This window comes from Typha angustifolia, chromosome 7, assembly GCF_048772165.1.
Source record: "Typha angustifolia cultivar Huaian chromosome 7, ASM4877216v1, whole genome shotgun sequence".
Lineage (NCBI taxonomy): Eukaryota > Viridiplantae > Streptophyta > Magnoliopsida > Poales > Typhaceae > Typha > Typha angustifolia.
Genome location: NC_133245.1, coordinates 7,134,468 through 7,150,517, shown reverse-complemented (window position 1 = coordinate 7,150,517; position 16,050 = coordinate 7,134,468). Strand labels below are relative to the sequence as shown.

General features: G+C 35.4%; 1 protein-coding gene across 2 annotated transcripts in view; it reads left to right on the top strand.

Moving 5' to 3' along the window:
* LOC140762489 (probable cleavage and polyadenylation specificity factor subunit 1) overlaps positions 1–16,050 on the top strand; it is a 67,264-nt gene that overhangs the window by 27,230 nt on the left and 23,984 nt on the right. For both annotated transcript variants that reach the window (XM_073100332.1, XM_073100333.1), the window contains exons 11-15: positions 949–1,083; positions 2,132–2,260; positions 2,438–2,515; positions 11,791–11,931; positions 14,082–14,176. In XM_073100332.1, coding sequence (XP_072956433.1) covers positions 949–1,083; positions 2,132–2,260; positions 2,438–2,515; positions 11,791–11,931; positions 14,082–14,176 — 578 coding nt within the window. The remainder of the gene's footprint in view (positions 1–948; positions 1,084–2,131; positions 2,261–2,437; positions 2,516–11,790; positions 11,932–14,081; positions 14,177–16,050) is intronic.

The window sequence follows — 16,050 nt, the reverse complement described above, 5'->3', positions numbered from 1 at the left end:
TTCTTCTTGCATTCGAGTAAAGATTTGTATTATGAGCAAAACAAATGTCATAAATTTGGGGTTGTCAATGGCTTCTTCCTCCCCTAGACTGAGGATAATTTTCATTCCTAATAATTTCATTTTGGAATAATTTTCATTTCTAATAGTTTCATTTTAAAAGTCATACTTTGTATGATCGCAACAGCTTAAGCCCATCTTGGAAAGATGGCCAGTGCAATCCTGTTTAAAGATCTTATTATCCTATATATGTATGGGGTAGAGTGTGGATATATCTTTTTCCCAATGCATATGGAAGTGCTTAACTACCATTTAGTTTTTGGTGGAGTGCCTGTGATTATTCATTCTGTTATTATGTGCCCTAAAATGATCCTGTTCACCTTTTTCATTTCATTTGCTCTCATGTTTATTTTGTTGTTTGTTTATCCTATTACTGCTATATTAGGACCACTTCAACTTTTAAGTGCTGTGGGTTCCATTATTTTGTTGTTGTGAATTCTTCTTTACATAAGATTGTGATGGCATAAAATTTCGACTGATTTGCTACCTCTCTTTACTCATAGTAGCAAGAACTATTTGTAATGCTGCAGTCAGAGTGTAATTTGTGTTGAAATCCTTATCTGCACTTTCTTCTAAAACTCTTTCTTACTAAGTATTTTTTTCAAAGTGAGTCATCCTACTTCCTAACACCTATCAGTGTTTGTTTTGCTCATCATCTCCTGTTTTCTTTACTGGGTCATGGTGACCTATGAAATGGACATGAGATGTCTTGTTCTCACCAAAACCCTATCATACTCTGTCTCCATCTACTCTCACCCTCCCTCTCTGTCACTTCATAAACAATCAGCCTTCCTCCTCGTCCCTCTCTTATATCGATGGTTGCACTTCTTGAACTCTAAAGTAGCCTTTCTGTTTCACGTCTTCTGGTCATCACCTATTTTGTTTAAGCAGGTTGGTGATATTGAAGGTGATGCCCCATTGGCAAAGCGGTTGAGAAGGATGTCTTCTGATGCTTTACAAGACATTAGTAGCGTCGAAGAACTTTCTTTGTATACTACAGTCCCAAACAGCTCGGAGTCAGTGCAGGTATCTAACTTTTTGGTTCAATGGTTCTTTCATGTTTATTTAGACCAATTTGGAAATATATTAATCATGTTTTGATGCTCTTTGCTTACTCACTCAATATTGGTTTCAGAAGTTCAATTAGTTAGCACTTTTATTCAATTCTAAATTTTCTTCTCTTTTTATTTTTTGTTTCCCTGAACTGTGGGAGTTACTTTTCTTTTTTCTTGAACAAATTCCAATTATCTTTCTTCTCTCTCTGTTTTTATTTTTTTTTGTTTCCCTGAACTGAGGTAGTTACTTTTCTTTTTTCTTGAATTTTGCTAAATTCAATTTTCTAAGTTTACTATGGATATTATTTTATGAGGATGTTTCTTCTAAAACATTTTTTATCTTTTCCTTTTCAAGTATTGCCATATCTAATCTTTGGTTTGCCCATTGGTTGTGTGGTCTGGTGCCATCTGCTGTGCTATCAGTTTTGAGTCCAGTGGGGTTTAACCAGGCCTCATGCTTGCATTAATTCATCCACAACAGTTATTTCTTTTCCCTTCTTTAAGCCAATAGCCAGCTAGTTGGTTCAGGATTCATAGTTTAGTCTGAAACTGTATTAAGACCTTAAATGTGAATCCTGTCTTCTGTTCTTTTCGGCCACACAAACCTCTCATGGAGGTTCAGTGCATTAACACCCTTACCACGATTCACTATGTTTTTTATTGTGAAAAAAAATCTTATTTAAAATTATGGATTTATTTAGAACTAGGAAGTTTAGATTTTCTCTTCTTCCAAGGATATATGCACTGTAGCTCTAGTTTTAATGGTTATAATCTGACTGATTAAGTGATTATGATATTTATAAATACAGTGCTATAATTATTCAATATTCAACCATGACGAACTTTAGGCACATCTCCTACATTTATTAGTAGGTTTGCAGAGAGAAGTATTTACATGCCCTAGATTTTGTAGTTTCCCTCAGAAGTTTTTCTTGTCGTCACATCGTTGTTGTCACTGGTATATTTCGTGAGGTAGTTCAAAATTATACTCCTTCAAATTCTCCTGTTGTGTTATGCAGAAGACCTTCTCATTTGTGGTGAGAGATTCCTTGATTAATGTTGGTCCATTGAAGGACTTTTCATACGGTTTTAGGATCAATGCAGATCCAAATGCAACGGGAATTTCTAAACAGAGCAACTATGAATTGGTCAGTTACGCATGCTCCATTGTTTCTCTTGATGTGTTTGATTTACTAGCTAACTGTTAGATTTTTGCATCTTTCTCTATTGCATTACAATAAAAGTCTCTCTTCATTCTCTTATTATAATAGATTTTCTCACAAAATAAATTTGACTTAATATGTTAATTTGGATGGTTCATTCAGGTGTGCTGTTCTGGTCATGGAAAGAATGGGGCTCTTTGTGTTCTCCAACAATCAATTCGCCCTGAATTGATCACTGAGGTACCATTTGTTTTATATCATGTTTACTTAACATGTTTCAGCAATTGGTGTATTTTTATGTTTGTGTTATCATCATGTCATTTGTTATTTCTCTTTAATGGATGAAGGAATGAATACAAACATCTTTATGCCTAACCATCATGAGATAGTGGTGATAATTCTGGGAGATAAATAATGCATTTTGCAAAGTGCTTGATTGCAGAAGACAAAGGAGATCACTACTAAAAGGTTGTTTTCGGTTTACTAGAAATATAAGATGTATAAGTTTCTAGAATATTTTTCCTTCTTTTTTATTTTGTAGTTAGTGTTTCTAGACTAAGAATGGCCATGCTGATCAACACTCACTAGCACAGCCCTATGCTGGGGTATGCCAAGCCATGCTAGTGGGTATGGCAACACCGAACAGGAATGCCCCTGTGCCGACTGATACGAGTTGTCATGGGATTTTTGTTTTTGTTTTGTTTTACACTTTAAAAATTTGGGGCGTAAATGGTAGATCTAGTCCAATTTTGTTAGATTTAGTCTAATTTTGTTAGATCTATAAAAGATACTCTTTAAAATGTAGGAATAAAAGAGAAAATTTGATTTTCCGCCCAATTTTTTTTCCAAATGTTAGGAACTACAAAATTAATCTGTCAAATTAGTTCAAATCAGGTCAAATTGATATATGAACATATTATATTAGCTTCATATGAGTTGATTTGAATCCAACTAATTTTTCGCTAAAATTTTAAAATGATTAGATTTCTCCCAAAATTTTCTGAAATTTAGAAAAAAATCAAAATTAGCATGTCAAATTTATTCAAATTGGATCATTTTGATATAGGAATATGTTAGCTTAACTACGTTCTATTAGGTTTTTGTTTTAATTATTGAACTGTTATTTTTGAGAATAAGTGGGCTTAGCCCAATTAAATTTATTGATAAAGATGAAAGAAACCCCTAAGACTTACTAGGAGAAGATGGAGAAGAAAGAGTCAAAGCTAATAGGAGAGGTCGAGGGGAAGAGCGAGCTCTGTTGGCACCAGATCTCAGAAAGAGAGATCTTAAAGCCAGAAGGAGTGAGAGCCTCGGACTTGAGAATCCTACAGTTTCTCTCCTTCCATAATAATCACCAAAGAAAGCCTATCGTCTACGGCCAACCTGAACTGGCAAAAGATGAAAGCCTTGCGTTAATTCAACTAGTAGTGAATGGGCAAGTTCGGTTTGTCTGAAGCCCCTAACTTGGAGAGGATTGAAGAGGTGAAGGTGCAGTTAAAGAGAATGTAGTCAATCTGAATCATAGTCCTTGTCACAAAGAGGGCAAACGAGAGGCACAAGAATTCCCTTAATGGCAAGAAACTCCCTAGTATGTAGGCATCTCATGGTTGCTAGTCAAAGGAAGATCTTGACCTTGTTGAGAATAGGATTCTGCCACAAAATTTAGGACTTGGGAACATGGATGCTTCCATAGTTCAAGATGTTATAGAAAGGCTTGATAGAGAAAGCGTTGGCTAGACCAAACCAGAATTGAGTTGGAGTCCAATGTGGGAGATGGATGCTTCACTAGTAGAGCTTCAATTGCAAGGACCTTAGAGGAAGCCGCATGATCAAGTTTTCTAGGCTAGTGGATAGACCCTATGTCCCAAAAGAAGATGCCTTACTGAGTGGACACGATGAAGGCTTTCAGGAATAAGGTCGAAAGAGACAGGTTGCCTACCCACCTATCCATCTATCCACCTAGAACTTGATTCAATTTCCTTTAGCTAGAGAGAAAATGACCCCGGTAGTAAAAGCCTTGGAAGATTTAATGACACTTCTCCATAGAAAGGAGCATTGTTGAAGGGACGTGTCTCCAATAGTAGAGCTCGAGGGTGATTGGTCTCCAAAGAAATGGGGGCCTTGAGGTATCAATTTCGACCACTATTTGCTCAATAGGGCTAAGCTAAATAGGCGCAAGTTCAGGATGCCCAATTTGCCATACAATTTTGGCTTGTTCACCTTCTCCAGTTTACGAGATAGTGGAAGCCCAAAACTTTTATTCCCTTTCCAAAGGAAGCCTTGCTTGAGAGCATCGATCTTGTTTAATACCCAGTTTGGATGCAACATGAAGATGAAGTGGGGATAGCTAAGAGCATAGACGAGGGTCAGACCAACGATGGTCGTGCCAAGTTGTGCCACCATCGGCACGGGGCGTGCTAAGCGGCAGGTGTTGGCACGTTCCACTATGCCAGTGACATACCCTCGCGTGCCACTGGCACGCATTTATAATATTTTTTAATAAATTTTTTATAATATTTAAAGATATTTTTGAGTTTTCGATATGTCAATGTTTGGTTTTTAGTTTAAATATATGTATTAAAAGTTCAAAACCTACATTATAATGCTTTATCTTTAGATTCTTTTTATAAATGACTTATTTTAGAAAAAAATCAGAGGTTATTTGTATTCCTCGGGAACCCCGCCCACATCACCGTTCAATATATCTTGACCTACTATTGGCTAAACTATCTAAGCACTAGATCTAATATGTGTAGGATCAGAGGTAGATCTTTGCCTGCTAGGCAAGAGGATAGTAAGTTACAAATTTTATCTCAGTAGGACATGTATTTCTATTACTATAAAATTAATAAATAAAATGAATTAGTTAATGATAGGATTACTATTATCCTTAAAAATAAAGCAATAGTTAAATGTAAATATTATTCAACACTTACTATGATTGAAGAGATTCATTGAAACTAATATTAATGATTGAACACTATAATATAATTGAATACATGATATTAATTGATAATAGTTTAATAATTAACATTAATATCTAGTTGAACGTAAAATTATGAGGAGGATCAAATATTTCATTTGTCGGCACAAGAATAATAAGAGAATATTGCATTAAATATTATCTTTAAAACTCGTTTACTAATAATATTGCTTGTTGTAATGTCTCACATAGTTTTTATACAAATAAAAATTTTGTAATTCACTTATGATATAATATAAATGTTGAACATGCATGGGAATGAAAGGCACTGGATAGGCACAGACACTATAAGCATATGCAGATTATAGATATAGAGTATAATAAGGGTATTCTGGCTATGGTGCGTGTGGTTGATATGATGGTACTTATAATAAGCTTATATTATTTTGTGGGTACACCTCTGCTGATGTTTTGCTACCTACAAACTCAAATCCTTTATAAAAATAATATCTCTTTGAGAAAGTTGTGTAACAGGAACACATGTCTTATCTCCATCATCATTGCCAGTAGACTGAGTCTTGTTATTATCACTATCATCGTCATTATTATCATTTCTAGTCTTATTATAAATTTTATCTAAACCTTCTAAATGATTAACTAATTAGTTGATTTGATATAATTAATAAAAATTAAAAAATTTAAAAAAGGGCTCCACATGGCACAATAATTGGCACGCGATCAAACGACCTCCAATTGACAAGGTTATAGCCTTCTAAGCCAATAGCCTCTTCTCACACTTGTCAATGACTGGAAACCAATCCTAGTTAAAGGGGAGATCAAGATATTTAATTGAATGACATCCACCGTGCAACTAAAGAAAGAGGTCCCAAAGGAGGCACAAGTTGAGGGTTGAGCGGAATGGCTCAAAATTTGCAGTTAAGGATGAGGATTGAGGATAGTGATGAAATTGAAGTTGAGGATTGAGGAGATGCTCTTTGAGGAAAGGATAAGATTATCGTCCATGAACTAGAGGATGGGCGTGGATGAGAAGGGGTGTAGGCTAAGCTAGCAACTACGCCCAGGTTTGAGTCCGAAAGAGGAGGCGCATGTCGATGATTAGGATAAAAAGGATGGGTGCTCATTGATGAGGACCGCAGATAGAGTTTCACCCATCTAATCTACTCTAATAGGATGTTGTGTGCTTAGCTTGGAAAATTTGAAGGAGGGTATTTAGTTTTTGAGAAGTTAAGCTTTATTAGGACACTCTGTGAAGCAAGCCTTGCTGAAAGAAGAGATAAGCACATGAGCGATTGCAAAGTTGTCAAATATGTACAGACCTTTGAAGAGTAGCCTAAGAACAAGTTTTCAAGGTGTGAGATGAGGCTGGTGGTGAAGATCTTTGTGAAGTTTTTAAAAGCTGCACCATTTAAATATACATCTGGATTAATTTTTAATTACTAAACTATTATCAATTAATGAATGTATTCAATCATATTATGTGTTGAATTATGTTTTTACTTGACTATTGCTATACCTTTAATAAAATAGGTCATTACAATATTATCTAAGGATAAAAGACACTAATGTATGCTTTTTTATATATTCAAACTAAAACATGTATAAAGCAAGGTTCCTAGTTTCAACCTATTCTGATGCTGGCTGAAACCAGCCGGTTGTATCGGCCATTTTGGATCCAACTTGGACCCCACCCCCCTATCTGCCTCTTTTGTCCTCTTTTCTCTCTCTCTTTCTCTTGTTTCTCTCCTTTTTTCTCTCTCCTTTTCTTTTCTTTCTCACCTTTTCCATTGGTGACCGAGTAGATCTTCGACGACTTCGACCTTCGGCGACATTTTTTGACGAATATTCGACGACCTCAACCTTCGGCGACCTCGGATGAGTTTTTTTATTATTTATTTTTAGTTTTTAATTTCTCTCATTTCCTCTCCCTTTCTCTTCCACTCTCTTTTTCTTTCTTTTGTTTGATTTTTTTCCACTAGCTCTCTCTCTAATCTCTTATTCTTTTTAGTTTTCACAGTACTATAGTTTTTCTTTCTCATTTTCTTATTTTTTATCATTTTTTCTAAATTTTGAAAAGTTTTTTCTGTATTTTTGAATAATATTTAGAATTTATATAATTAAAAAAATTCCGATCCGATCCAAGCAATCAATACGGCTGATACTTATCAATTTTTTGGAAAGCCGATACCTTTCTTGGTTTCGATTTTTTGAACCTTACTATTCACATTCGGGTATACTATTGGGCATTGGCATGTAGGGTCGTGCTAAGTATTAGCATGGCATGTGCATTCGGCATGACCTTCTTGTTTCTAGTTACTAATAAACTAGAGGGAGAACCGATGGGGAATAGCTTTCATTGATAAGTTATCAGCAGTTTCCAATTTCATATATTGTGGCAAATTTGGTAGCTTTTAACTGTTAAGTCAAGTTTTTCATTTCAGGACACCGATGTTCATTAAGACATGAATATTTTGGTGGAGGTCGTATTTTTTAACCAAGTGGTAAGCTTATCAAATAACTTATGTAAATAAAATACTAAACTATATTTAAGTATATAAAATGCTACATATAAATTTTTTCTTAATATCAAGTTATCAACCAAGTTTGACATCTATTTATTATAAAACATAATAAAATAATACTTATTTCTCCAAATTATACTAAAACTTTTAGGCCTTCTTTGGCAAGATTTAATCTTGGAAAAATTACATTTTTTATCCCTCTGTTGACCTAAATTTACTTTACCCCATTATAGTTTCATACGTGTTAGTTGATCCCTTCATGGTTTAAACTAAAGTGTAATTGTTGTTTTTTTTTTCAACCTATTTGACTAAATTAGAGGCTGAATTTGATGAACTTCATTAGAGATAGTTGTAGAAGTTGGATCAGCTTTTCAATATATTTAAAATAATACTAATTGAATTTCAGACAACAAAGATATGATAATAAATAAATGTATGTTTTTATCATATTTTTGTCATTTCAAATTTGGTCGGTTTTATTTTAGATATATTAGAAAGTTATCTAATTCTCTATAGATTCTTCTTTATTAAGGATCTTCAAATTTGATCTCTAGTTTGGTCTGGAGGGGGTAAACTATAATTTTTCCTTTAATTTTCTAGAAGTGATTTTAATTCTGGGTAATATTTAGATTTTCGAATTCTTGATTTAGGATTTGATGAAAGATTTGATATGTCAAAATTTTGACGACTTCTTTTGAAAAGTGTGTTTTTTCTTTTCCATGACCTCTCCCCCTCAGCATGCTGAGTGAATGATTTTGGTAGTCACTGGATAGGTAAGTTAATCAGGTGATCTCGATTAACGGGTTCGCACAGGGCCCCATCTCGTCAGTTTCACAGCGTCAATTTCAGCCAAAATCTACTGGGTAGATATGATATTATACATTTTAGGTAAGTTAGATCAGGTCCATCCCAAAGGTATCAGTTTCGACCAAGTTTTTGAGTCGTGATCTTAACATGAGTCATCATTTTAGATTTTTGACTATCACAATCAAGTCAACACTCTTCTATAGATGACATATTATGGAAATGCACTATCTAGCTTTCATAATCCCATTGGTATTTGAAATACATAAGGTAACAAATGTGATGCTAGCTACTACTAGTAGCAGATGAAGATCCCTTTGTGTTTCAATACATTTAAGACATTTACAATAAATTCAGATACTCTAAGACAGTATAATCTCAACAACTTCTCATCATCTTCTTGAAGTTGTCTTCCTCTCAACATGTGTTATGTATCAATATTTGTCACGACCCAAAATAGGAATCATGACCGGCCATGTATCTCAATATGCTTGAGATGCACGAAGCCTTATTAATACTCTCTATGTGTACGATGGCAAAATAAATAAATAAAATGAAAATGTGCTTTATTAAATTTTAAAACTAGTTGCAATAAAGATAAAACAATGTTAATGTTTTTGAGTCTCTAAACTAAATAAATAAAACTTCTAATCTAAAGCATAAAATCTAAAAGAGCGGAAAAGTAAATAGGTGAATCCTAAGTGGAGGTGGAGTCCGAGTACATCTCGCTCAGTCGCCCCGCTGACCATTACCTGAAATAGATAAACAAATACAAAAAAAATAGAACTCATTAGCCAACAACTATAGCTCAGTGAGTGGAATCCATTCGAAAACCAAATAAATTTTAAATCATATTAATACTGAATAAATTAAACTAAGAGCGATAATATCCATAACAATATGCAATAGGTATGCTTTCTAAATAATAACAATGATAATAATAGAGAGATGTCACAAGTTGTAACCTTGCACGTTTTCAACATATTAACATCTTTTAATATTTATACTGTCATATGTCGTAATAGGTCTAAAATCTGTGGATCCACATCAACTAGAAGTCACATCGAGATGACGCTCGGGACTTTTCTTCATAGCTAATCCGGTTAGGGTCATCAGATGGTATCACCTTGTGATCAACACACTGTCTTTTTCTCTAACCGTTGAGAGAAGTTAGAGTCACCTAGGAAATTTTCTCATTCATCCGAGGACTGTTTCCTAACCCCACCAGAGTCACTTAAGAAAGTCACCGCAGTGATCTAATTTAGGATCTTCTCTTGGACTTCCAGATAGACTTGAGTCACCACGGAAAATTGCAATCGATTTATACTGGGACTGCTCTCTAAGTCGTACCAATACTAGTCTCATTTTTCTTTTCACAAATTTCAATATTTGCCCGAAGTATGGTGATGCACTGAGTATAATGATTATATGCACACAGAAAATATAATAATTAAATTTTTGCACGTACGGATAAAATAAATAGATTTGCACACAGGAATTGTAACAATTAAAATTTTGCACGTAAGAGTGAAATAAATAATTTGCACACAGAAAATTTACATGGTCTGATAAAGGTACGAAATATAATAAAATAAATATGTGAGTGAACCCACTCACCTAAATCTAGGCAAGATAACCGAAATCTCAAATCTCTAGCTCACGTACTAAAAATCACCACCTTAAATAATAAATAATAATCAAAATTTTAATTTGAATAATATCAATATTTCTAAAATTTAAAAAAAATAAAAAAGAACTAAAATGAGTTTAATTTACCCATTGGATTGGGCTGGGATACTGTTGGCGCGGCCCATTCCAAAAATGAAGTTAATCGGGCCCAGCCAAGAAAATGGCTAACCTGCAGCCCATCCAATTTAAATTGGTTCGGGTCGGGTTCCTTGGATTCAGATCCAACTCGACCCGAATCCAACAACCTAATAGGAGAAGGCCAGACTCGGGCTGCCCTAGTCTATCTTCTCCAAGCCGGAGAGAGAGAGAGAGAGAGAGAGAGAGAGAGAGAGAGAGAGAGAGAGAAGAAGAGAGAGAGGAAAAGGAAAAGAGAAAGAGGAAGATGCCGACGGCCACTGCGGCGACGGTTCGGCGGCCTCACCCTCAGCTTCCCAACACCCATACGGTGCCGCCATCCTCGCGAGGTGGGGGAGAACCCGCGTACGGCGATCGATCCCATGACCGATGGCGACCGGAGCTACGAGGGCTCCAACGGTGAATGCCCACGACACGAGGCCAATGGCAAGATGCTTCCAGACGGAGCGGCTGCGACCCGAAGCCGCCGGTCGGCCAGATTTGCCGGTGGAGCCGAAATCCTAAATTAGGTATTTTTGATTTACCCTATTAAACTTTAATTAAAATTTATGGGTGGGAAAGGGCTTACCAACGAGTCGCGTGGTGGTCTTCGATGGTTTCGGTGGTGCTCTGGTGGGCCGATCCCACAATGACGACTCCGACGGTAAGGAAGAAGAAAGCGAAAGAGGGGAGGAAGAAGAGAGAGAAGATGGCTGAGATGGTTAAGCAGAGAGAGAGAAGATTAGGGTTTTAATTTATAGATTAGAAGAGGATCAAATCTAATCCAATTCGGATTAGATGAAATCCCCCCTTATCTGCGCCTCGTCACGTGCCGGAGAGGGAGAGGGGAGGGGCTGCATGTGCAGAGCACATGCACCCTCTCTCAACCCCAAATTTTTTTTATTTTTTTTGATTTTGACAATATTACTTTGGAGATTTGTACCTTGACATCTTTATTGCTATTGTACATATTGTGTTTGGATGAAGGATGAAGTTTGCAACAATTTTTATGTCTGGAATATTTGTTTATGCATGCACTACTTAATCATGCTTGTACTCGGACAAGTTATCTATCTACATTGATGTACATTAGTTTATCAGAAAAGGATTAATGCGCCCCTAATACCTTAGATCTTCTAGACTGTGTCATACTTTAATGTAATACATATTTTGTGCCTGAAGTTCCATTTGAGGTCTTCTATCCTCCTGTTTCCTGATTACAAAGAAACCCTTTCTCTATTGTAGTATCTCCAATTTACTTTTCCATATACAATCACGATATTTCTTACTATTGGGAGGAAGCAGTGCCAGTACAGAGAAGAACTCCTGAGAAAAACTAAACTTCTATGTAGCAATCTGATCATATGCTATGATGAACATATATTCGGCTCCTGGTTCTTTCTGCACCAGTTGCACATTAACTGATCCTTAACATGCAATTGCAGGTGGAATTACCTGGTTGCAAAGGTATATGGACTGTGTACCATAAGAGCTCGCGTGGTCATGGAACTGATACTTCTAAAATAATGGCAGAAGATGATGAATATCATGCATATTTAATAATAAGTCTGGAAACTCGGACAATGGTAAGTAAAACATTTCGAAATAGAATGAGATATTATTTGCTGGCTTGAATTGGTTCTCAATTTTATCATATGTTAATATGTTAGTTTTGTTTGCTAAGTTTTATAGGGTTTCTGCCTAGGAAGCTTATCAGTGTAACACTAGCATGTATCGATGACATATATTTGAATTAGTAATATGTTCTTGTATTCTGGTTTATTTACAATACAGTCATCCTAAATGAGTTATGAAATATTATTGGAAATCTGCTACCATAATCAGATAACTATTATTAGCCTGTTAAAGTAACTCTGATTTGTCTCTTTGGTTGTTGGCCTTCCTATACTCCTATCATCTTCCTGAAGAGAAAAAGAAAGAGAAGGAAACATATACAAGGAAGAAACACAAAAAGGAAAGAGCAACTTTGGGTTTAAGTAGGTGGTCAGATGCATGCAAGGTATATGATGTGACCGTGCATAGGATTAAGACCACCGTTCTCTATCTGTTTAAGATTTTAGAGTAGTTTCTGGTTTGATGGTATCAGACTAAGAGGTCCTGAGTTCAAATCTCACCAAACCATTTGACAATTAAAATATAAATTTTCTGCCAATTTGGTCTCAAATTCATGTCTTGGGTTGATTGAGATATCGTGAGCTTAGACGTGAGAGGGAGTGTTGGAATAAAAAATATTAAAACCACTTGTAAGAGGTCCATCTTTCTCTTTTCCTTCTCCCATCGTATTATTTTCCTTTTATGTTTGTTGTGTTGATTGTATTGGTTGTAGTATTCCTTTTGCATTGTATGTAAACTACTGTATGAGTGATCTAGGACAAAATACGGCTGCCCTATGATGCAACAGTGGTTTGTACAATTGAAGTGAATCGAGGGTACTCAGAGTAGAGAAGGTAAGAGATGAAGAGAATAAGATTCTAGAGATGGGATTAAACAAGCAAACCTATCCCAGGAAAGTCTTATTTTCATTTTTCATAACTTCATTGTTTGGTGCAACTTTTGGTCTAATGGCTCTTACTTCTTATTGGATTCCTTGGATAACCTAAGAAAACCCAAGTTTGGACTTTCTAGGACTCTTAAAAGTTCGTAAAATAATGCATCAATACAGTTTATACTTTATGTTGGACAGTACTGTTGAAGTCTTCTGAATAATGATGTGTTATAAAAGTGCTACAATGATCTACTATAGTAAAATGTAAAAAAAAAGTTGAACACTGGAACCTATTTGGACTTCAGTATGGGCTTTTATATTACAGTGATCTGACTTCAAGAAAAATCTGAATAGATAGCTCTTGATTCTTGAGCTGGTTTGCAGTAAACTCAAGAACAAATTTGTGAGGGATCCGATCAAGTCTGCAAAAATATTCTTGGTTTTTTGGCATCTTCAATAGAAATCATTTTGGCTATGCCCATAATATGAGGATTAAATGAGGAAAAGTTAGAATAAAGGAAAGAGATTGCTATCCGGTTAGAAATTGTGCTCTGATACCAACTAATGTAGGACAAAATAAGGGTTTCTACTTTCTAGCCTCTTAAGATGTAATGGTAGACTGTCGAAAGATGTCAGTAGAGAGTAGAGAAGATAGGAGAGAAGAGAGAATAAGATTATAATATCAGAATCGGGAGGGGGATAACTAGGAAATACGGGTGAAGAAAATTTTCTTTTCATGAATATGTTGGTTATTACAGTTTTGGCCTTCTAATTGCTACTGTAGAGTATAAAGAAACCCTAACTTGATCTGTAAGAAATAACTTTTACTCCTAATAGGACTCTATGGATAATCCAAATTTGGACTTTTGAGGAGAGCTTAAAAGAATAACAATAAAGTAATTATTCATACTGTTTATAAAACAGTACTGCTAGAGCACAGTGATGACTACTGTTTATTGTAATGCTACTGTCAAATAATTATAGAATAGTTAAACTTCTTACATTAAAAGGAATTAATGATCCAATTCTAAGATCTCGCTAGAATTCTCCATGTTATACTCTATTCTTCATTAGTAAATTTTGAGATTTTGGCATGGAGGCTAGAGGATAACCAAGCATCCTGTTTGGCATCCAAATCTTTTGACTTGATGTTCTCTATAACCGTTGATACAGAAATACACTTCTCATAGTGATAAGATATTATAGTTTGTTTGTCTTTTTGTGGTATAGGTTCTTGAGACAGCTGATGATTTAGGAGAGGTTACAGAAACTGTTGATTATTATGTACAAGGAAGTACAATAGCGGCTGGCAACTTATTCGGAAGGTAAATTTTTCTTGTTTCATATTTCTTTTCAAGGTACTCTCAGAATCTTGTTATTACTTGAGAGTTGTAGGCTGTGCTGGTTGTCCATTTAATGATAGTGATGCAAGAGCCTTATTTCATGATTGTGATTGGAGAGTTTTCAGATTTTGGGTTAATCTATAATTGAAACTCTGATTGAAACCTAACAATATTCTTCTCTCTTGCGCTCTTCATTTAATGATCCCTTCTCTCTAGGGTGGCAATCGGGTTAGTTGGGTTTGGATTAGGTCAGATTTGAGTCAGGTCAGCTTTAGATTAATATGAATATGACCTATTTATTAACCAGCTTGCAGTTTTCAAACATGAACATGACCTATTTGTTATGTGGGTGACTTGACACAACATAATCTGCTTAACCCATTTACATATGAGTAGTTCGTAAACCCTTTGCATAACTCACTTAACCTATCCACTCCTTCCATAATACACACCACCAAGTCATCAACCCATTACAACATGACCACCATCCGTGAAGTTGAAACTCAATTAATCATGGGCAATAGAGGCGGGGCCTGATTGTCAAAGGAGATTCTAATGATGGCTGTGCTGGTCGGCACAGGGCGTGCTGAGTGGCACGCCTTGGCATGCCCCATCATGCTAGTGGCACACCTCTACGTGCTAGTGGCACACCCCTATGTGCCATTGGCACGCATTTAAAATATTTTTAATGAACTTTTGTAGAATATTTAAAGATGTTTTTCGGTCCTCGATATGTCAATCTTTAACTTTTGGTTTAAATATATGTATTAAAAGTTTAGAATCTACATTATATTATTTTTGATTATTTTTGTAAATTACATATTTTATTAAAGATATAGTAATAGTTAGATATAAATATTATTCAACACATACTATGATTGAAGACATTTATTAAAATTAATATTAATGATTGAACACTTCATAATATAGTTAAACAAATAATAGTCTGCATACAATTAAAAATTTTATAGTTCTCCTATGATATGATATGAATATTATATATGCACGGAAATGAATGGCATCGGCACATGCACACCATAAGCATATGTAGATTGTAGATATGGAGTATAATAATAGTATTTTGGCTCTAGCTGGTATGATTGATATGATAGTTATTATGATAAACTTTTATCATCCTGTGGATGTATTGCTTCTAATATTTTGCTATCTATAAACTCAAGTCCTTTGTAAAAAGAACACCTTTGAAAATGTTGTGTAACAGGGACGCACATCCCATCTCCATTATCACTACCACCAGGCTGAGTCTCATTATTATCACTATCACCATCACCATCATCATCATCATCATCATCATTATCATCTCTAGTTTCATTATCACTAAGTCTTCTAAATGATCAATTGATCAATTGATTTGATAATGATTGATAAAAAAAAAAATTGGCTCCACATGGCACAATGATTGGCACGGGGTTGTGCCGAACGGCACATAACTGTGCTAGCCCAGCACGCTGGCACGGCAAGTGCCAGTCGACACAGGGCGTGCTGACTGGCATGGCTATCCATGACAAACATTGTTGATAATAGCGACATTGCTGAGAGAAGTGATATTTATCATTTTTATTTTCATCTCTCTATTCCTCTATCTCTTCTTTTTTCCCTTTCTTCCTCTTTCCCTCTCATCTCTCTTCCCGTTGCAGTAGATTATGGTCGATCCCGATCCGTTTCGTTCAATTCAATTCCAGAATGACCAAAACTGGGAAGCATGATTATGGCAATTTTAAATGCAACTATATATTGTCACGACCCAAAATTGGAATCATGACCAACCATGCATCTCAATATGCTTGAAATGCACGAAGCCTTAATAATACTCTCTACGTATACGATGACAAGAT